Source organism: Sus scrofa, chromosome 14 (genome assembly GCF_000003025.6).
Source record: "Sus scrofa isolate TJ Tabasco breed Duroc chromosome 14, Sscrofa11.1, whole genome shotgun sequence".
Classification (NCBI taxonomy): domain Eukaryota; kingdom Metazoa; phylum Chordata; class Mammalia; order Artiodactyla; family Suidae; genus Sus; species Sus scrofa.
The window spans coordinates 49,671,833-49,693,328 of record NC_010456.5 but is presented as its reverse complement, the minus strand read 5'-3'; the positions used below and the strand labels follow the sequence as shown (position 1 = coordinate 49,693,328).

At 60.9% G+C, this 21,496-nt stretch overlaps 2 protein-coding genes across 20 annotated transcripts in view; both read left to right on the top strand.

The window, feature by feature from the left end:
- Positions 1 to 7,133, top strand: part of CABIN1 (calcineurin binding protein 1) — a 101,528-nt gene extending 94,395 nt beyond the window's left edge. For 16 of the 18 annotated variants that reach the window (XM_013983138.2, XM_021074231.1, XM_021074233.1 and 13 more), the window contains 4 exons: positions 2,169 to 2,439; positions 5,251 to 5,415; positions 6,489 to 6,715; positions 6,797 to 7,133. In XM_013983138.2, the coding sequence (XP_013838592.1) occupies positions 2,169 to 2,439; positions 5,251 to 5,415; positions 6,489 to 6,715; positions 6,797 to 6,940 (807 nt within the window). In that variant the 3' untranslated portion in view covers positions 6,941 to 7,133. Of the gene's footprint in view, positions 1 to 2,168; positions 2,440 to 3,745; positions 5,229 to 5,250; positions 5,416 to 6,488; positions 6,716 to 6,796 lie in introns of those variants that run through there. The other 2 variants (XM_021074239.1, XM_013983139.2) reach the window with 1 other exon arrangement.
- SUSD2 (sushi domain containing 2) lies at positions 9,440 to 21,473 on the top strand. 2 transcript variants are annotated; one of them, XM_013983126.2, is made up of 16 exons: positions 9,586 to 9,739; positions 11,105 to 11,312; positions 11,434 to 11,585; positions 12,008 to 12,175; positions 12,648 to 12,822; positions 12,939 to 13,140; positions 13,355 to 13,440; positions 13,515 to 13,783; positions 13,856 to 13,999; positions 14,097 to 14,249; positions 14,597 to 14,845; positions 14,956 to 15,228; positions 15,368 to 15,544; positions 15,626 to 15,728; positions 21,238 to 21,312; positions 21,419 to 21,473. In XM_013983126.2, the coding sequence occupies exons 1-16, from the start codon at positions 9,601 to 9,603 to the stop codon at positions 21,447 to 21,449; spliced, it is 2,604 nt and encodes an 867-aa protein (XP_013838580.1). In that variant the 5' UTR covers positions 9,586 to 9,600; the 3' UTR covers positions 21,450 to 21,473. The 2 variants fall into 2 exon arrangements, with proteins under 2 accessions (XP_003359219.2, XP_013838580.1); XM_003359171.4 differs by lacking the exons at positions 21,238 to 21,312; positions 21,419 to 21,473 and adding an exon at positions 15,829 to 19,199 and having other exon boundaries at positions 9,440 to 9,739.

Sequence of the window (21,496 nt, the reverse complement as noted above, 5' to 3'; positions counted from 1 at the left end):
TGTAGGCTGGGACTGTCCCTGAAGTCACATGGGCCCAGGGAAGATGGGCAGGAGGCACCTGAGCCTCAGGCCCCTTGGGAGCACCTGCTGGGCTGGGCACTGTCACATGGTGGGTGGGGCCTTAGCAGGTACAGACCACAGCCCCTGCAGAATGTGTGTGTGTGTGAGAGAACTGAGGTCCCCTCACCCTGTACATTTTCTGTAAAAGGGAAGGATGGTTCTTACCTAGTCGACCCCACCTGGAAAGGTCGAGCCTTTGCACAGAGACAGGAAGTGCTGTAGGAGCTGGGATGTGCAGGCTGATAGGAGCAGAAGGGGGTGGGCAGGGCGCCACCCTTCATTGTGTTCAGAGAGACTGCCTACCGTTGGGTGGGGCGGATGGGCCAGGGCCCAGGTCAGGTGAGCCACAGGTGGTCCAGGAGCCTTCATAAGGTGGGAGCAGTCTGGGCCAGGTCACTGGGTTAAAGGGCAGGTACTTACCTTTTGAATAGGTGTGTCCTCTTTGTCCCCAGAGGTGGCCTGCCCGCCATGCCCCAGCAGCAGGCTTGGCCTTCCCAGCCCTCGCCCTCCTTTAGGCCCCTGGGGGAAGAACATCACGAGAGAATCCAGAGGCAGGAGCTCAAGGCCATGGGCGTCCAGCTGCAGCCGGGAAGCATCCTGGTCCCACAGCAGCTGACTGGCAGCTGCTCTCAGTGTCCAGCATCGGGCCACTATCCCACCTGGGCTCTGGGTCTGAAGAAGCCCAGGGTGCAACCTGCACCTATCAGGCTGTGGGCCAGAGCCCCAGCTGAGGGCCAGAATCCCTGGAGAGAGAGGTCTGCCTTGCTGGTGGTCCCTACTACCCTGTCATTGCCAAGGTGGCCAGAGTTCCCAGTGCAGCTATCTGATCCTCACCACAGCCTCTGCTCCATGGGGCAGTGGTCTGCCTGGGGCCCCAGAGCAGGGCTCAGGCTCTGAGGTTTCCCCCCCACCCCTGCCTCCTCTGCTGACCCAGATGTGGGGGCAGGGGAGCAGTGACCCCTCCAGAGAGAAGGCTTCTAAGGTGCTGAAAATGACAGCACTGCACAGGAAACCCCCAGACACCTTCCCCCTTTGCCTGGTCTCTGTTCTGAGCTGACAGGGGCCAAGGGCAGGGAGGGGTCACATTTCTTAGATGGGGAGATGAGGCCCACAGATGACCAGCACCCAACACCAAGCTGGGACCAGCCAGCACTGGGGGAGGCCTGCTCTGAGCCACTGCTCCCACCCATTTTTATGTCCTGCCTATTTTGCTGCAGGCTGTCGCAGTTGCCATGGCAGCCAGGCACACGCCTGGAGGGTGCTCGGGACAAAATTAGAGGCTCAGTCCTGTCACCTGTGGTTGAGTCTTGCTCCCGCAAGGGCAGGGATATAGCACTCACCTTCTCCTCCTGTGTCTGCCTCCAAGAGACCCAGTCCTCTTTTGCCCGCCTCCTGGAGGTCCAGGCTCCTCCCAGGTGCTGGCCCCATGGGAGGATGGGTCACCCCCAGCAGAACCAACGTCAGAGGAGACAGGGTCAAGGGTAGGCTCAGGGATGGCTCAGATGCTGGGGTGCATCTATCCCCCTGTCCCACCTGCAGCAGCCTTGGAGAAATGTGGCTGTCACACCCACCTCAGGGGTGGGCTTTGGGAGCAAAGGAGACGGTGTGGACCAGACAGGGACGCCCCAAAGGGCCCAGCTCTCTGATCATGGAAGGCCCATGGTAGGAGTGCTTCAGGGCAGCCGAGGCCGTGCTGGGGGCAGCATTGGGCAGTGGGGCTTTAGGATTGCAGTCTTTTCAACCCACCTCTCTTAGGACCTTCCCCCCAGTGACCCTTGGGACCCTCCAAAACTAGCCTCCCAAGTGGAGTCCCCATCCTGTTCCCAGGTCACAACCAACACCTTCTTCCTCGCTGGCACTCAGGACTCCCCCACCTACCCACCACCAAGTCAAGTCTCCCTGGCACCCAGGAGTCACCCACCTACCCACCACCAAGTCAAGTCTCCCCTGCCGCCGCAGGGCCCAGTGTCTTCCTCGGGAAGGATGCAGAATCCTGAGGACGGCCCGTGGACCTCCTTGGCAGCGTCAGGGGCCCAGACAGGAGTTCTGAGTTGTGAGGGCTCAGGCCTGCCCAATTGGCCCTCTTCACCTCCCCTTTGTCCTCACAGGCTGCAGGGGACACACCCACCACCCCAAAGCACCCCAAGGACAGCCGAGAAAACTTTTTCCCTGCGGCTGTGGCCCTCACGGCCTCCGAGCCCATGCCGACAGATGTCCTCCAGCGGCCCAGTGATGCCCACACCAAGCCTCGTCCTGTGCCAGCCACCACCTCGGCTGTCATCACTTGTCCTCCCTCGGCGTCAGCTTCTACCCCAGACCCGGCTGAGGACCCTGGGCCCCCACAGCTACACAGGCCCGAGGCCACCTCCCTGGACCCAGGTGAGTACCATCCCCGCCACCTGGCAGTGATGCCCAGCTTGGCCAGAGTGGGACCCAGGCCCCTGCCAGCAGCCAGCCCTTCCCCGGGCATCCTCGGGAGAGTGTGGGCCAGGGCAGCAGGGCACTCTCCAGCTTGGCCATCCCCGAGAAGCACCCACCTGGCTGTTTTAGGAGAGGAGAGGGATCCTGATCTGGTGCACACGGGACCTCATGGGCCTGTGAGCCATCCCTAGGTGCCTGCCAGGGTGTGGGGCAGACCAGCTTGGCCATTGTGCCCCCAGGGGTGCAGCCAATGGAAGCCAGGCAGGACTTGGGTGGGGCCAGGCCTGTTGGCTTGTAAAGGGTAGGGCTGGAGGCTCTGTGGGCAGAAGAGCCCCTGTTCTTTCTCAGCCCAGGTGCCACTGGTCACAGCTGACAGGCAGCGGGTCTCCAGGGCGGGGCACTGAAGTGGTGCCTCAGAGACCAGTGGGTGAGAGGGCAGTGGGCAAAGACTCCCCCACCTACCCACCACCTCTCCTTCCCTGCTCTGTGGACCCACCTGGGCCAGGGCCTGGCACCTACCTGCCAGCACACCCTGCCCCTCCTCAAGGCCAGGTTGCCTGTCTGCCCAGCTGCTGGCCACATAAAGGGCCACAGGTAGGCTGCTGCTGCCAGCCATGCAGGCTCCACTCCATTATTTCCTGACCCATCTGAACCAGGGGACTGTTACCCCTGACAGGAATACCCGGCTTGGGCCAGACCAGTCAGCTGTGACCAGGAGCCCACATAGGCTGCTCTGTCTGAACGGAGCCCAAGGGTTGGCTGGCGTTCTCCCCAGTGTGTCCCCAGTTTCCTCTGAGGGCCAGCGAAGTGCAGGAACCCTTGGCCAGCCAGTCACTGTGCTGCTGGCCATGGTCCCAAGACAGCCACCTCCCTGGGGCTCTGGGAGTGCAGCTTCACCCAGTGACCTTGCCGTCACTTCCTCTGCTGTCACTGAGGGTCTGGGTGTCCAAACACAGTGGAATAGCCCTCCAGGGTTCAGAACAGTGCGGCCGACAGCAGACACACCCCACAGTGGGTTTTGGTGGGGCGACTTCACCAGGTGGTGGCAGTGATGACAGTCCACGACCACTCACTCTCCAAAGACCCAGCTGCTGCCCTCAGTCCTGCTCCGCCCCCACCTGACTCTTGGCCCTTGAGGATCAGGGATTCAGGAGTGTTGGGCTGGTGGCCAGTCACCTGCAGGTTCTCAGGCCACTGGGGACCTCAAGGTTGTCACCAGCTGTGGGCTGGAGGCCTCAGTTCCTCCCCATGTGCCCCTTCATAGACTGCCACGTGTTCCCCTGGAGAGCCCCTGCTACGGTCCCTCGCTGCCTTCCTGCACACTACAGGCTGGGACCCAGTTTCCTGCAGACGCCACCTGGCCCACAAGCAAGCAAAGGTTCCTCTCACTGAAGTGGTCAGGCCTCCAAGGATGGGGGGTGGGCGCTCTGGGCTGGGGCAAGACTTACCTCCCCTTGCAGGGTACCACCCACCAGGCAGGCCCCAGGCCTGTGGAGGAGCCAGGGAGAAGCTGAGAGCCAGGGCCTGGGGGCCTCTAGGACACTGGGCCTTGGGAACCCAGCAGCAAGGCTGTGAGTCTGCAATGGGGAGCAGGGAGAGTTGGCTCAGGGGCTCAGGATTCTAGCCTGGCCCGCTGCTTCCACAGAGGGAGCCCGAGATGGCCTGATGACTCTTCCCTGAAAACTAAGCCCCCAGGCCAGGCCTCACCCCAGCAGGCCCAGAGTGGTCCTTCTCACAGACTGCCTGGCTGGGGCAGTGTCTCTGCTGGTCACTAGGCCCCGAGTGTCTGTCATTTTGGCAGCCCACCAAGAAGGGAGGGCCTGGGGAGCGTGGGCCATGCCTTGGGGCAGGAGGGAGACTGGTACCTGGTTCCTCTGAGGACACCATTCACTTCCTGCCAGTCCACCACTTCCCATCCCTGTCCTTGCTCTCAGCAAGGAAGCTACCTGCCCTCCCACTCAAGCAGCCTCTCCAGGTCACTCGGCCAGGTACTCGGGGAACCAGTATCAGGCACTGCCACCTATGGAGGGACTGGGCCTGTGTTGTGGGTGCCTGCCCAGCATGGTAACCTGCATCCTACCCTAGAGCCAGTGGGGCAGGAGCCTCTGAGGTGTTTGTCCCCGTCTGTAGCATCCTGAGACTGGGCCCAGGGACACTGCTGGCTGGTCAGACTGAGGAAGGGAGGGTCTGAGGTCATGCAGCAAGGAGGCTGCTGTCCTTCAGGAGCTGGAGCCAACAAGCAGTAGGCACATCTTGTTTCCTGCCTGGCTAAGGAGGGCTTGGTGTCAGCTGCTCCGGGCAAAGTGGGGGGGTGGCGGGGGGTAGGGTCATGGCCAGTGTGGTGGGAGAGTCCAGGGTCCTATGAAAAGGATGAGGACAGCAGCATGAAGAATGAGAGTGTGGGACTGGAGGCCAGGCTGCACCAGTGCTGACTGACTGCCTGCCTGGCACCACTGAGGCCAATTCCCTGCCCTGCCTCGCTCCCGAAGGTGTGGCCTGGCAGGGGGGTGCTGTGCCCACTGCTGTTCCATCTACTCTGACCTTAGCTAGATTTTTCGGTTCTAATGGCCACTCCCACGAGCCGGGTGGGGCCCCACTGTGTCAGGTTGACATTGTGTCCACTGAGTGGTTTCCTGCCGGTGCCAGCCTAGCCCCACCGTGTGTTTGCTCCAGGGGAGCCTCTGCTGGTCCATAGCCATGGGTAGAGGTGGAGAGCCCAGTCCCAAGGTGGGGGAACAGGTCATCCACAGCCACTCTTTGTCCCTACAGAGGAAGAGCTGGCAGGAGAAGGGGCAGAGGGCACGGGCTTCCCACCCCAGGAGCCACCGAGCAGTGAACAGGTGAAGACAGCACCTGAGGGCCCCCCAGCAGAGCCACACTGCTGGCCAGCCGAGGCCACATCCCGGACAGGCACTGAGCCCACCTGCAGCCAGGGTAAGGCCAGCCGCCCCAGGGGTTGCTTCCCTCCGGGGCCTGGGGGGAGCCCAGTGGTGATGGAGACAGGGAGAGGTGGGCCAGGTGGGGAGGCCCAGCTGAGAGCTTCCTGGGGCAGGGGAAGGGCTCCGAGAGCCCCCTGTTCCACCCTTGGTCCACAGAGGGGCTTAGCTATGGCACTGCTGAGCCCAGGCCCATCCTGCCTGGCCAAGAGGAAGGGGTGCCTGTGCCCAGAGTGGGTGGGGTGGGGCCGTGTGGTGGGAGGAGTCACGGGCAGGCAGAGGGTGGCTGGGTTGGGCCAAGCCTGAGGGACATCCATGTCTGTGTCTATGATGTCCATGTCACAGTCAGGGAGTTCCTGCTGTGGCGCAGCGGAAACAAATCTGACTAGGAACCATGTCACCGTCAGAGCTCGTTCCCACCAGCCCCCCCAACCAGCCAGGCCCCTCGGGGACTTCTCTGGGCTGGGGCCTGTCACAGACCCCAGTCAGGACAGCAGGGCCCTGTGCCAGCCCCAGGGGGCCAGGCATGGGCCCTGAGTAAGCTGCACTCCTTTTAAAGCCATGGAGCTGCGGAGGAATGTGGACACTAGCCAGACTCAGCTCCCGCAGGCTGCCAACCCAGCTCTGCCGCGTCGCATCTCTGGCTCACCCTGGAGCGTGAGCGGGGGGTGGGCGCTGAGTGGAAGGCTCTGGGCTCCAGCATCCTCCCTGAGGCAGGAGCGAGCAGTAGGATGTGTGCCTTCAGGCTGTTGTGGGGAAGTCAGAGCTGATGTGTGCATGCACACATGCTGTCCCTAAGGCTCAGGGCTGCTGGGGTCCTGACCCTCGGCTCCCAGTGAACGCTCTGCTCCTGGAGGCAGCCCAGAGCAGCGCCAGGTGGTCAGGGGCCAAGAGGGACGGGAGGAGGCCTGGGAACCTGCCAGCCAGCTCAGGCCAAAAAGCCGAGAGAGAGCACTGCGGTCTGACGCAGCAAGAGGTGGCCTCTTGGTGCCTCTGTCATCCTGTGGGAAGACAGGCCCGAGCAGGGGAGGGGCCACGAGCTCAGCTCAGCCCCCTGGGTCCACCCCACAGGCTCCAGCTGCAAGGTGCCCAGTGGTGGGAGTGCCCAGCCACCCGAGGGCCACCTGGGTAAAACCGAGCCCAGCCGGGCCAAGTCACGCCTCCTGCCCAACATGCCAAAGCTGGTCATCCCCTCTGCTGCCACCAAGTTCCCCCCTGAGATCACCGTCACGCCACCCACCCCTACCCTGCTCTCGCCCAAAGGCAGCATCTCGGAGGAGACCAAGCAGAAGCTGAAGGTGACCAAGGGTCCTGGGTGGGACACGGGGCGGGGACAGGCCCGGGCTTCCACTGACCAATGCTCTGCCTGGTCTGTGCAGTCGGCCATCCTGTCTGCTCAGTCGGCTGCCAACGTGAGGAAGGAGAGCCTGTGCCAGCCAGCCCTGGAGGTCCTGGAGACGTCGAGCCAAGAGTCCTCGCTGGAGAGCGAGACGGACGAGGATGATGACTACATGGACGTCTGAGGGCCTCCCGCACCCCACCTGCCCAGCCACAGGCCATGTGAGCTCAGCAGGCTGCTTCCTTTTTATGAAGCATTGACTTTGTACATGTGCCCGCCCCCAGCCCAGGTGGCCATGCCACGCTCCACAGGCTCTGCCTGGTTCATGGCGGCGAGGGTCCTTTTTTGGTTGCTTTTCTAATAAAGATGGAACAGTTGTCTTGGCCTCTTTGTGCCCCGGGGAGGTGACCCCATGTCCAGGGCCCCTGACCTTCCTCACCCAGGCCCAGGGAGGGCCGGGCCCACAGGCATCCTGGGAGGGGGTGGTCAGAGGGCAACCCTTCCCACTGAGACAGGAGCCAGGCCTGGAGGGAGCAGAGGGCTGAGAGCCGTCCCTCGAGTTGGGGACTGGCCTGCACCGCAGTGTGATGGGAACCCTGGACTGGGGCGGGGGTAACCTCCTACTACACTCCCCCTCTGACAGGACCAGCCAAGGGAATTGGGCTCAGCACAAGACATAAACATGGGGCTCCTCGTTCAAAAATTAAGAATTTTTAAGAGTTTCCTTGTGGTGCAGGAGACTAAGGATCCAGCCTGGTCACTGCAACAGCTTGGGTCACCACTGTGGCGCAGGTTCAATATCTGGCCCGGGAACTTCCACATGCTTTTTTTCTGTTTTTTTGGCCACACTTGCCACATATGGAAGTTCCCAGGCCAGGATCGAACCTGTGCCACAGCTATGTGGCAACACCAGGTCCTTAACCCAAGCACAGTACCGGGCCTCTGGTTGAACCCAAGCTGCTGCAGAGACCCCGGATCCCTTACTGGGTGCACTAGAACAGAAACCCCCCAAAACAACCATTTTAATGCTAGCCCTGCTGTCCCAGCTCCCAGCCCATCTTGTGTGGGGAAGCATAGGTTTCTAGAGGTCCAGCCCACCCTCCACACTGTCCAGCCTCTCGGTGCTGTGAGGCTTGGCCACCACCCCCACGGCTGGAGCCTCCCCTGAACGGCATTTTGTCCAGGATGGGGGCAGAGATCCTCATTACTGCCCTCATGGGCTGGACCCTCTAGGAAGAAAGGCCCAAGAGGCTGAGCACCACCAGGGTCCCCAGACTAGGTCTGGCAGAGCCACTTTGGGAACCCAGAAGCACCAAACCCATCCTGGTTCAGGCCCGTCTCATGGCTACAGAGGCTGAGGGGGCAGCACTTACCCAGCAGATCCCCAGGGCCCACACGCTGCACTCCTGCTTCCAACCCTCTTAAGGCACCAACAGAGTGCAGGCTGTGAAAAGATGGCTACCTTCCCCCAGGCCCTCACACCCCCTTCCTGGGATCAGCCTAGAGCCCCTCTTGACTTGGACGCAGGACACCTCAGACCCACCCGGAACATTCGTTTCCTGAGCCCTGAGGCCCAGGTGAGTCCCAGCACCAGCCCCCAGGCTAGGCCTCAGTGCCCACACCCAGGGTACCTGTTCGAAGGGTACCCCAGGTGCTCAGTCATGCAGTTGGGAGCTGTGGTTCCCAACTAGCCCAGCCATCTGTGAGAGAGCCGGCTCTGAGGGGCGGTGACCAGGGCAAAATGCTGGCTGACCCCCCACAGCCAAGGCTGGTCACAGCCTAGTGACCTAGGCCCATGCCCCACTGAGGGGTCCAGGAACCTGTCTCCTTGAGAAACTGCCACTGGGGAGAGGGCTGTCTGCCTCTCCAGACCCCCAGCCTAGGTAGCAGGGCCCACTTGAGTCCCAGGCCTGTGCTTTCCCCACCCCACTCCCACCCCACCTGCTATAGAGCTTGCAGAAACCATCTCCAGGGAGACCTCACCGCCCCTCCCTGCTTTGCTGTCTGGGCCTCAGTTTCTTCACCTGTACTAGTGGGAGGGAGGTGAACAAGAGATTATGCAAACTCTGCAGTGAAAGGAGAGGGGTGCTGGCATTGGGCGGTGGCGCTGGGCGGCTCCTTTCCTGGTCCCCAGCCCAGGGCAGAGGCACAGCTGGAGCCTGACTGAGCCTGTTTCCTAATGGAATCTCCTAGGAGCCCAGTGGAGTCCCTCCAAGGGAAACCAGTATCCTGGGCTCAGCTCCCCATCTCACCCCCATCCCACTCCAGGGTTAAGTAGCCAGGGGCCGTGCCCCTCCCTCTTCTGCTTTCCCCTCCTCCCTCAAGGGGGATCCCCTGCAGAGCTATGTCTGACAGCTCCCGCCCTCCCCAGGAGGGCGCCCTCCACCAGCACCCACACAGTGCAGGCCCCAGTGCAAAAGTACTTGCTTCCTCACCTGGCCAGGCTGTGGGGAGGACCTGGGCATACCGCTACCTGCAGGGAAGCTGGGGTACGAGTCCTCTGGCCTGGGGCCCCCGGGGCGCGGGGGGAGGGGTGGCGCTAGAATCCTGGGATTTCAAGGACAACCCTGCCTCACCCCCAAGGCAGTATCCCATCCCCTGTGGGAGCTCCGCCTGCCCCCCTAGAGGAGGGCGGGGAAAGTGGCTGGGGTCCAGGGCCTGAGCTGCAGCCTCCGGACATCCGGCTCCAGGACGCTCAGCTCCCTCCCCTGTGTCGCAGGCCTGGAGGGCCAGGAATGTGCTAACGGAGCAGGTTGGGCTCTGCTAGCCCATCCGGCACCTGTGGACTTTGAGAGGGGACAGGGTGGGGCGGGGCGGGGCTGCAGCACGGGGCGGGGCCAGGCCATGGGGAGGGAGCGCCGCCACCTCCCAGCCACTGCTGCGCTGGCTGCAGACACAGGCCGCACAATGCAGCTGTCCCTCCTGCTCTGGGCCCTGCTGCTGCTGGCGACAGCCCCCGGCCCAGGCCCCTGGCCTGCAGCAGGTATGCCCTCACCCTGCCCTTCTGACCCCCTGTCACTCTGTCTGTCTGCCTGCTGTAGCCAGACCCAGGCTAAACCTCCCTGGCCTCAGCCTCTGTCCATCTGTCGGTCCATCTGACGCTACCGGGGGTGGTAAGAAGAAATTCTCAGAAGCCCAGGATCAAGGGGCTGTTGGTGGGGAGGGGGATCCAGGCCGTGCCCACCCTAAACTGGCTGGGAGCCCAGAGGCGGTGGGGGAGGGAGGGCACCAGGCCGTGTGAGCCTCGGCCCACACCTCGAGCCTGTGGAGGGTGTGTTTATACATGGAGGAGCCCCCACCCCCACTGGGCCCCCTGCCTGGCCAGGTGTAGGGCTGTGGGTACTTCTCAGGGTGGGCTGGACCCCAGAAAGTCCAGGGTAAGGCCCATGCCTCCCGGAGCTGCACTCAGTTCCTGAGCCAGGACCCTGGCCCTTCCACTGCGCTGGGCTGGGCTGAGCTGATTTTCCCCAGCTCCCTAGCCCCCTCCCCAGCCTATCTCCCATCTCAGGGAAGCACCAACACCCTCCTGGCACTTATCTCACTTACCGGCATCCCTTGGCCTCCTCCCCTAATCCCTCAAGCCATCTCATCCTCAGTCAATAAATATTTATTGAAGCTCTTGAGTGCCAAGCCCTGCACTGAGTGAAGTGGGCTGCAGTGGTGACTCAGGCCCAGGCCTGGCCCTTGACTGGCCCTTTAGGGGGTGGCAGGGAAGAGCCAGATTAGGAGTGCCTCCAACCCCCCGCAGCACCCCCCCATCACCCTCTCCCCTATCCTGGCCCTGCCCTCTCCCCTGGGTCAGACCCCTGACCTCTGTGGGGTCTGACACTCCTCTCCCCTAAGAGAGGGGTGGGCTCCCTTCCAGGCCATAACTGGTGACCCTCACCACCCAGCAGAGTGAGATAGGGCCTCCTGGGCTTCCAGTGGGATTCTCAGTAGCCACAGCCCCAGTCCCCAGACCAAGCAAGCCAGGCTGGGGTCCCTCTCCAGGCCACCGGTGCACTGATTCTTTTCAGGGGTAGAGAGAGGTCCCCAGCCCACATCTAGAGGTCAGGCACCTACAGCCATCTGAGGAGGCTCTCAGGTCTAGGACTTGGTGGCTGAGGGTCAGTCCCACCTCAGGGCTCCTCCTGAAAAGTTTTATGTCAGGAGGCATTTACCTGAATGCCCTCTCATTCTAGCCAGTCAGGCCAACTGGACTAACCATGACCCCATCCATGGGCCCTGGGCATTTCCACTGTGTCCACATAGTGGTCAGTGCAGTTCCAGGCTGGCCTGCCCCTGGGGACGGAGACGTGGGCCCTGTGCATGGGGTGCCCGGAGCAGGCACTAAGGGCTTCTCCTCCAGGTGCCCAGGGGAGCTGCTCCCACCGCTGTGGAGTCCGGGATGGGCCGTGCTCCTGCCACCCAACCTGCTTTGGCCTGGCCAGCTGCTGCTCGGACATCCAGAGCTTCTGCCTGGAGGTCTCTCCCTACTCAGGCTCCGTGATGGGCGGCAAGGATTTTGTGGTGCAGCACCTCAACTGGTCCAACCCCACCGAGGGTGTGATCTGCAGGTGAGAGGCCCAGACCCAGGACAGGGACACTGGCTGGCTGGGTTCCCTGGGGAGGAGGCTACAAGCCTGAGGGACAGTCAACCCTCACCGGCCCAGCCTCTCCTGCCTCTGCCCTTCGTAGCTTTAAGGACAGCATCCAGACCCGCGGCTTTGTGGACCCCTCGGGACGCGTGCACTGCGTGTCGCCCTTGCTCTATGAGACTGGCCGCATCCCCTTCACGCTCTCCATGGACAATGGCCGCTCCTTCCCACGCTCTGGCAACTGGCTGGCCGGTGAGCCCAACAAGCTGGTCCAGGCCCGGGTCCTCCGCAGGGACTTTCCCCAGCTCTAATCTATGCACACTTGGCCCGCTCTGGCTGAACCAGTCCTGCTGGAGGCCCGCCCGACAACAGGGGTGCAGGTTCCCCAAGTTCCTTTCCCCACCCGCTGGCACCCACACCGCACTGGAACTCCCAGAGGGAGTGGGGCTGAGAGGTGGGCTCAGCCAGCGGGAGAGGGGAAGCCAGGAGGACTGAGGGCAGGGCCCCACCTCTGCTGGCCCTGACTTTCCTGTCCTGAGGGTCTGGGGAGACCATCGCTCCAATGAGAATGTCACATTTTGCCTTGGAAGGTCCCCACCCTCTAAGAGCCCTGGGCTTCCTCCCCTGGACACTGGGCCCCGGGCCTGTGCTCACCCCTCACCTCCCCTGCCTAGTGCATCCCAGTAAAGTATCAGAGTCGGAGAAGAGCCAGCTGGTGAATGAGACCCGCTGGCAGTACTACGGCACGGAAGGCACCCTGGGCAACCTCACCCTGACCTGGAACACCTCGGCTCTGCCCACCAACTCCATCACTGTCGAGCTCTGGGGCTACGAGGAGACGGGTGAGGCCAGCAGAGCGCCTCTCCAGGCCGCCTCTGCGGGGCCTGGTGGGGACCAGAGTTTGGGGGTGGGAGAGGGGATAACAGCTTAGGGGGAGCAGAGCCGGGTGGGGATTTTGAGCAAGAAAACTGCAGGCATAAAGGGGAACGAGCTGGAGAGGCACAGGGAGGCTGGGTCCCCTGGCTGTTTGGGCACCAGCTCTGGGGGAGGTATGGACATTCTCAGCTCTTGGACACAAGTCTTGTCCTGGAAACAGAAAAAGCTTGCCCCGCCCCATCCTCCCTGAGCCCCTGGCTGGCTGCCCCAGGCCTGTCTCCCTCACCCTGCAGCACAGACCCGCCTGTGGGAGGACATCTGTCCATACTTCTGTCCATTGTCCAGGCTGTTCTGAGCACCAAAGACTGGTGCCTGTCACCTCCTCTGCCCCAGGGGTCCTTAGACAGGCCCTGGGCTGATGAGGCCTTCTCTCCCCAGGGAAGCCATACTCAGAGGCATGGACAGCAGCATGGTCATACCTGTACCCCTTGGCCACTAACATCCCCAACTCCGGCTCCTTCACCTTCACACCACAACCTGCCCCTCAAAACTACCAGAGGTGGAAAGTGGGTGCCCTTCGCATCATCAGCAGCAAACACCACGTGGGGGAGAAGTAAGGGCCTCCCTGCAGAGGATGGGCCAGGCTGTCTCCCCACTGCCCGCACGCTAGATGGGGAGCCAGGGGCAAGGGTGGGGAGGGAGGTCCCTAGTGTGTGCGCATCTCCACAGGGATGTGCAAGCACTCTGGACCAATGAGCACGCACTGGCCTGGCACCTGGGCGATGACTTCAGGGCTGACCCTGTGGCCTGGGCCCGTGCTCAGTGCCTGGCCTGGGAGGAGCTGGAGGATCAGCTGCCCAACTTCCTGGAGGAGATTCCCGATTGCCCCTGCACCCTGGCCCAGGCCCGGGCTGACTCTGGCCGCTTCCACGTGAGCCCCCAACCCCATCACGGCCAGGATTGGGGGAGGTCAGTCGGGGCCAGCTGCCCTACCAGGCACATGGCCCCACTGCAAGAGACAGTGCAGGGGGAGGAAGGTAGAAGCCTGGGAGGTGATGCTGGGGTCTGAGGGCCCCTGAGAGGTTGGCTCCCAGGGAAGGGATGGCAGAGCCCAATGCAGGTGACAGCAACCAGCTGCTCTGCAGACGGACTATGGCTGTGACGTGGAGCATGGCAGCGTGTGCACCTATCACCCAGGGGCTGTGCACTGCGTTCGCTCCGTGCAAGCCAGGTGAGCCCCCAGCCTGTGGGCAGGGTAGGGGCGGGGGCGGGCAGGAGCCCAACAGCAGCTGTCCATGCCCCTAGCTCCCAGTACGGCTCAGGCCAGCAGTGCTGCTATACGGAGACCGGCTTGCAGCTCCTTACAACCGACTCCATCGGCGGCAGCACCCCGGACCGTGGCCACGACTGGGGCGCACCCCCTTACCGAGTGCCACCCCGTGTGCCCGGCCTCTCCCACTGGCTCTATGATGTCATCAGCTTCTACTACTGCTGCCTCTGGGCGCCCGAGTGCTCGCGCTACATGCAGAGACGGCCCTCCAGTGACTGCCGCAGTTATCGGCCCCCGCGCCTAGGTGGGTGCACCTGGGTGTGGTCCCGGGCAGGGCTGGGCACGGGCAACTCACCTGACCCTCCGCTCTCCCCAGCCTCCGCTTTCGGTGACCCACATTTCGTCACCTTCGATGGCACCAATTTCACATTCAATGGACGCGGCGAGTACGTGCTGCTGGAGGCCGGGCTGACCAACCTGAGGGTACAGGCACGGGCCCAGACCAGGATGACACTTGAGGGTGAGGCTGGGCGCTGGGGCTCTGGGTGGCTCAGGGTCTTCCCTCGGGAGGAGGAGGCTAGGGTTGAGTGGACCCCATTCTGCACCTACCATCCCAGGCTCTCAGGACCGAGGCACGGGGCTGACTGCCGTGGCCATCCAGGAGGGCAACTCAGATGTAGTGGAGGTCCGGCTGGCTGGTGGGTTCCTGCAGGTGCTGCTGAATCAGGAGGTTCTCAGCTTCGCGGAGCAGAGCTGGATGGACCTGAAGGGTGAGTGGGATGGAGGGCCCTCTCCCCCTTGCCCTCCCTGCCCAGCCCCCATCTCTCTCAGCGGCCCTGGCAGAAGGCAGAACACGGGTGGGGGGGGCAGAGGTCTTCCAGTGAGGGCGTGAGGGTTCACAGGCAACCCCAAGGTATGGCCTTGGTCTGGGGGCTCTCTTTGGGCCTGGGCACCTCATGTCCACCGACTAGGGTGGTGGCGTGTCACAGCAGGCTGGGCCCTGGGGATGCCCTCCCCATACTGGAAGCCATGGGTGCCGGCCCATGCATCCTGGGGCCATGAGGTCACAGCACATTGCCTGCAGGGGCAACCCTGACCCCAGCTCCACCTGTGCCAGGCATGTTCCTCTCAGTCGCTGCTGGGGACAAGGTATCAGTCATGCTGTCATCGGGGGCCGGCCTGGAGGTCAGCCTCAAGGGTCCGTTCCTGAGTGTGGCGGTCCTGCTGCCTGAGAAGTTCCTGACCCACACGCGAGGCCTCCTCGGGACCCTCAATAACGACCCCGCAGATGACTTCACCCTGCGCAATGGCCAGGTCCTACTCCCTAGTGCCAGCTCCCGAGAATTGTTCCGGTTTGGGGCTGACTGTGAGTGAGGCACAGGCTGGAGAGGCGGGGCATGGTGCCAGCAGGCTCCATGGAGGGGAGAGGGGACCCCAGACCTTCGCCATCAGCCAGGCCTGCCACTGTCTCCCCAGGGGCTGTGGAGAACGCCACCTCCCTGCTCACCTATGACTCCAAGGTCCTGGTGGAAAACTTCCTGCTCCAGCCCAAGCATGACCCCTCTTTCCTGCCCCTCTTCCCCGAGGATACCACCTCCAGCTCCAGCCAGCCGACTGAGGTGGCTGAATTGTGCGGGGACAACAACTTCTGCAACTTCGATGTGGCGGCCACCGGGAGCCTGAGCATGGGCAATGCCTCACGGGTGGCCCACATGCAGCATCTGTTTCGTGTGCAGAGCCTGCAGCCGGGTGAGGGGGGTAGAGGGCTGGGGAGATGGGGAGATGGGGGAGGGGGGCACCTGGCACTGGGACTCAGTCTCTTAGGCTGGTGGCAGCAGCCAGCAGCCAGCATCTCAGGCCTGTGGTCTATGTCCCGCCTCCACCCCAGTGGTGTCCTGCGGCTGGCTGGCCCCACCCTCCTACGGGCACAAGGAGGGCGTGAGCTACCTGGCGGGCTCCACCATCCACTTCCACTGTGACAGAGGCTATAGCCTGGCTGGAGCGGAGGCCAGCACCTGCCAGGCTGATGGCACCTGGTCCTGGCCCACCCCCACCTGCCAGCCAGGTAAGGATGCCCCGCCCACCAGCATCGCCCCACCCCACTGACTGCCCTGCCCGGCAGCCTTCACTGCCTGCTCTTCACCAGGACGGAGCTACACAGTGCTGCTGAGCATCATCTTTGGAGGCCTGGCAGTGGTAGCTCTGGTCGCACTCATCTACGTGCTTCTACGCCGCAGGAAGAGCAGCAGGTGAGACCCCTCCCAGACCCCAGTCTGCTGATCCGGGTTCTGGGGCCCTGGGGCGTGGGTGGGAGCACCATGCCTGCTCTAGACCCAGTCTCTGTTGCAGGGCCATCTGGGGTTCGCAACCCTGAGGGCAGCACACTTGGCCTGCAGCCTGAGACAGTCGGGGCCAAGGACCAGCCTCCCAAACTCCCAAGAACGCGCAACCCAGTATTTCATCTCTAGATCCCCAGTGCTCACACCTGGGCCCCACATACCTGGGACCTGAGCCTTTAATGCCATCCCGTGGAGCCAAGTCCTGGTGCTCCCCTAGGTCACCAAAGACCCTGGACCCCAAGCTCAAACTGTGGAGTTCCTGAGCCCCGTTCCCCGCATACCCATGACTCTAATTCCTCAGACCTTAGACTCCTTACCCTTGAATTCTGAGGCCTATCTCTCGAGCCTTAATACTTAGCACCTGATATTCAAAGACCAGTAAGTACGGCAGATCCCAAGCCCAGGACCCTGATCCCAATTGTACTGAGTTCTGGGGCCCCAGCAGGGAGCCCCAGGGCCGAACTGCCTTGATTCACAGACCCTGAGTCTGGCCTGAGGTTCTAGGTGGGTCCAGCCTTGGCGGTGGAGATTCACCCTCTAAGCTCCAGGCTTGTGCCTCTTAAGTCTTCTGGAACATCTCCTGAAACATCTCCTGAAACACCCCTTCTTGCCTGTAGGGGGAGCAAACAAGCATTTTGTGCCCCTTCCCTGCTGTTGATGCTCATGCTGTGCTCAGAGCAACCTGGTTCTTAGGCCTTCATCCATTGCCAGGTCACCTGGGACAGGTCTCTCCATCTGGAAAGTGGAATCTAGAACCATGACCACATAGTGTGGGGTAGAGGATTCGCCATGGGGTGGAGGATTCTCCATGGAGGATTCTCCACGCTGGGCTGGAGAAGGGACAGGGCTGGTCAGCCCACCCTCCAGTGTGGGTGCTTGCCCCTCACCCCGCAGCAAGCTGGCAACCTGGCCCTGGGCGCCTCCCTGCCCTGCCCCGGCATGGCCCCAGAGGCAGTCTGGTAATGTTGTGCCCAGCTGGTCTAGGTCTCCAGGTCCTCTGCTCAGGTGTGTCCAGAGGTTCGTCCAGGCCTCTGCTATTGCTGCCTGCTTTGTGGTGAAAGTGGTGAATGGGGGCAGTGGGAGGGTAGGATGGGGTCAGATTGGCATCATAGGTCTCAGATGGAGAAAGCTCTGGGAAGTGCAGGGTTGGAGGTTGATGCCCCCTGGCCAGGGCAGGGCTCAGCCGGAGTGGAGTGAGGTGAAGGGGTTGCCCAGGAGATCTAGAACTCTGGGTTGGGAGGCTGTGGTGGAGCTCACTCCCCGTATCCTGCAGTGCCCAGAATGGCCACGTGGGGGAAGCAGAGGGTAAGAACAGTGCCGATGGAGGCTACAGGGACCCAGGCCCTGACGGAGGGCAGTGCCGCTGGGCCAGCAGGCTTGTGGTCACAGCTTGGCCAAAGCTCGTGCTGGCCCACCTTTTCATCTCCCCTCATCTGGGGGGCCTCGAGTCATCCATCAGTCGCAGAGAGGTTGTTCAGTTTACCCAAGGTGTCCAACAGGCAGTGACCACTTAAATCAGAGTCTGGGCCTCCTTCCCTCCACAGCCCCACCTTTGGCAGAGGGTCCTGGCCAGAGGTGGGGGCTGGGTGGCAGCGGCAGATCCCGTCTGGAGGGACTCCTGGAGTCTGCATGATGGGGCACATTTGAAAGAACAGAGCTAGGACTGGGGTTGGGGGAGTCCTGGGGGCAGAGCTTCTGGATGAGGGGGATAGGCTCAGTGCTTCCTGTCTTTCCAGACCCCACCCCCTGCCTCCCCACCTCTGGGCTCCCAGCTCAGAACAGGAGGGCTGAGGGCCGGCCCCTTGGCCTCTGGGCAGGTACTTTCCTCTCTGCAGATGAGGTAAGGCCAGGCTGACCTGCCCCCGAGCCTGAGTCCCCAGCACCTCCCTTGTGCCACCCGGCAAGGCACTTGCCAGTGGGTCAGGGGTCAGTTTCCCAGTTAGGGAGGCCAGAACATAAGGGAAGAGCACACAAGGGCCCAGGACGGCAGGGGCAGCTTCACAGCTGCCAGTCTGGCCTCCAAGAATGGGTCGAATTCTCAATGTCAGAGGGCTTTCCAGGTAGAGGAACAGCCTGAGCAAAGGCTCGGAGGAGGGGAAGTGCAATCACGTCTGAGGATCAGAGGTGCCTCCCCTGCCAGGTTTCATTCTCAGGGTAAAGCATGGCCTCCCTCAGGCTCCCCACCCAACCCTTGTCCCACAGGACGGGCCCTGGAACTGCCCCTCTCCCCAGACTGAAAAGGGATCCATTGTGGCTCTGGCCTCAGACATCACGCGTTACCAGTGCTGGGCCAGCCAGGCCGGGAAGTCCCAGCACCTGGCAGGGTTTTCCCAGGGACTTCTAGGGAGTCTAGGGTGCAGCTGTGCCTGTGTGAGCACACGCACAGTCCCAGAGCCAGGCATGGACTCCCTAGAGACACCAAGTTTGGGACCCTGGCCTCAGGTGGTCTTCCCAAACCTCAGCCCCAGGAAATGTTGGCACCAAAACCCAGTGACCAGTCCTTGGTACCATCAGGGTTTGAGACACAGTAATCCAGGTGATGAGTGAGCTGGCATGTCAAATAGGAGCCAGTGAGGCAGCACAGGATCCCTGCAGCACCTGGGCGAGGGACAAAGGGAGGAGGCTGCCACGGAGCCAGGCCAGGTCCCCGGGAAAGAGAACCATGCAGGCATCTAGACCCAGGCAGCAGCCCTGCCACGGGCTCCATGGCGGAAGCACCCACTTCCCCTGCAGCATCCCACTTGGGCTTCCTGTTGCCTGAACAGTGGCTGTCCACCGATGTGGGGGAGAGGGACCAAGGTGGGGAGCAAGGGCCCCTCCCCTGTCAGGCTGCCTCCTCTCACAAGTCCCAGGTGACCTACGGGCTGCCCTGGGCCAGGCCTCTGCTGGGAGACCCCAGTCCCCGTGCCGGTGGTCCATACAGCTCAGGAGGAGGGGGTGGGCACTGCAGTGCAGTACATCGTGGGAGCAGGAGGTCAGTGAGCAAGGGCTTCCTGGAGGAGTCTGGCTTCAGCTGAATTTAAAAGGACAAAAGCCCTTAGGGAAGTGGGGTTGAGTAGGTGCCTGCCAGCAACCCAGCAGCCACACTGCCCTGGCGCCTTGTCTGAAAGCACTGTGCTACCTTCCCAGCAGCCCTTGCAGTTGGCACAGTCATGTGACTGGTTTCTGGCAAAAGAGGTTGGGGCATTTCCAGGGCTGGCCCTTAACACGTCCACAGGCACCCCCTCCAAGCCCTTCCCTCTGCTCCTGCTGATGCGTGGGTGACTTTGGAGGTGTGCCAGCCTGGATCCCCAGCATGTCCAAGGATCCTCTGATGCCACCTGTTCACCCATCCGGTGTGGCTTCGGGAACAAGAAATAAACGTCCCTTGTGAGGAAGACATTGTATGTTTGGGGGTTATTTGTTGCAGTGGTGGTCCTTCTAACCATATGCCAGAGGCAGAAAGGCAAAAAGATGGCCTTGCGTTTTTCATTAGTGTTGAAGATAAATTCTCTGCGCTCAAGGTTTAAACAAATCCAGATGGATTCTTCAGTGTTTGTAGAGTGTGATTCATGATAGCCAAAATGTGGAAGCAACGTAAGAGTCCATCAGCAAATGAATGGATAAACAAACACAGTCTGTCTGTACAATGGGATATTATTGGGTCATAAAAGGGAAGAGAATTCTGACACAGGCCACAACATGGATGAACCTTGAGGACGGATACTCTGTGAAATAAGCCAGACACGAAAGGATAAATACGGGATGACTCTACTTACATAAGGTCCCCAGAGAAATTCATGGACACAGTAGAATAGAGGTTGTCAGGGGCTGGGAAGGACAAGTGGGGTGCTGTCTTTAATGGGGACAGTTTCCCTTTGGGAAGACAAAAAAGTCAAGATGATGGTGGCAATGGCTGCACAACAGTGTGGATGTGCTTAATGCTACTGAGCTGGATACTTGAAAATTGTTAAGATGGGAAGTTCCCCAGTGTCTTAGGGGTGAAGGATCTGGTGTCACTGCTGTGGCTTGGGTTCCATTCCTGCCCCTGCAACTTCCACATGAGTGGCCAAAAAAAAAAAAAAAATTTAAGACAGTAAATTGTATGTTATTTGACTTTCATTACAATTAAAAATTTAAGGAGTTCCCATTGTGGCTCAGTGGGTTAAGAACCTGACCAGTATCCATGAGGATGCAGCTTCAATCCCTGGCCTTGCTCAGTGGGTTAAGGATCCAGAGTTGCTATAAGCTACAGTGTAAGTTGTGGATGTGACTCGGATGTTTCATTGCTGTGGCTGTGGTGTAGGCCGGCAGCTGCAGCTCTGATTCACCTGCTAGCCCGGAACTTCCATATGCTGCAGGTGCAGGCCTAAAAAGAAAAAAACATTTTAAACTCAGAACTTCTTAGGAGTTCCCGTTGTGGCTCAGCGTTTAGCAAACACAACTGGCATCCATGGGGACTTGGGTTCAATCCCCGGCCGTGCTCAGTGGGTTGAGGATCTGGCTTTGCCATGAGCTGTGGTGTAGGTCGAAGACACAGCTTGGATCCGCATTGCTGTGGCTGTGGTGTAGGCCGGCGGCTATAGCTCTGATTTGACCCCTAGCCTGGGACCCTCCATATGCCATGGGTGTGGCCCCGAAAAGACAAAAGACAAAATAAATAAAAACAGAACTTCTTAGTCAGTCCCCAGCTGGTGGACATTGAGCTGCGCTCAGCCTTGTGCTTTGTGAGTTGAATTCACCTGGAGGGTAATTCACACAGGATGGTTGGAGGGTTAAAGAGCACATGCGCTTTCCTTCTAGCGTTGTATCTACTGACACTCAGACAAGCCTGGAGCTTGCCTGGTCCTCTACATCCCCATCAGCCTAAGGAGCCTTCAGATGTGTTCATTTTGGCCAGATACTGAGTCACTGTGAATGGGCAGCCTCTTGAGCTCATGCTCCCTGTGGCCTGTCTGCTGACTTAGCTCATCAGAACCAGCAGAGGCGAGGCCTGCGATGGCTGCCCCCTCACCCCATCCTCCTGGGCTAGCTGTGTGATGAAGTGGTCGAGTTCCCAAAAGGAGCTTTTGTCATCTTTGGCAATGAGAAGAGACATGGGGTTCAGCCCATCCTCGTGGGCTCTTATCAGCTCGGGATCCTCCCTCCCCTTTCCATCCCTCTTCCCTCCTGACCCCCCACGTGGACCTCAAGCTCCAGCATCCAGTGGAAGATGGTAGCCTTACAGAGACCCCTTGACTGGCTCCCACACTTGTGGGTCCTGCTTCTTGGATGGAACTCTGATGAATAAAGTTGTAAGCAAGAGAGTGCACTGCTCAGGGTACAGCTCAGTGGATTAATTTAATGTGAACATGCCCTAACCCTAACTGGTGGTGGTCCAGTTAACCACCCCTTAGGTCAAGAAAGGGAACAGTGCCAATCCCAACATTTTCTTTACCAGCCACTGCTCTCTCCAATTTCTCATACCATGGATGAGTTCTGCCTGGTTTGTCCTTGACACAGATGGAATTGCCAAGTAGGTATTCTCTGTGTATAGCTGCTGTTGCATATTATATATATAAGATGCTTCCATGTTGAGGCATGTGGCTGTAATTGACTTTTTTTTTTTTTTTTTTTTTTAGGGCTGCACCCACGGAATATGGAAATTCCTAGGCTTGGGGTCAAATCGTAGCTGCAGCTTCGACCTATACTACAGCTCA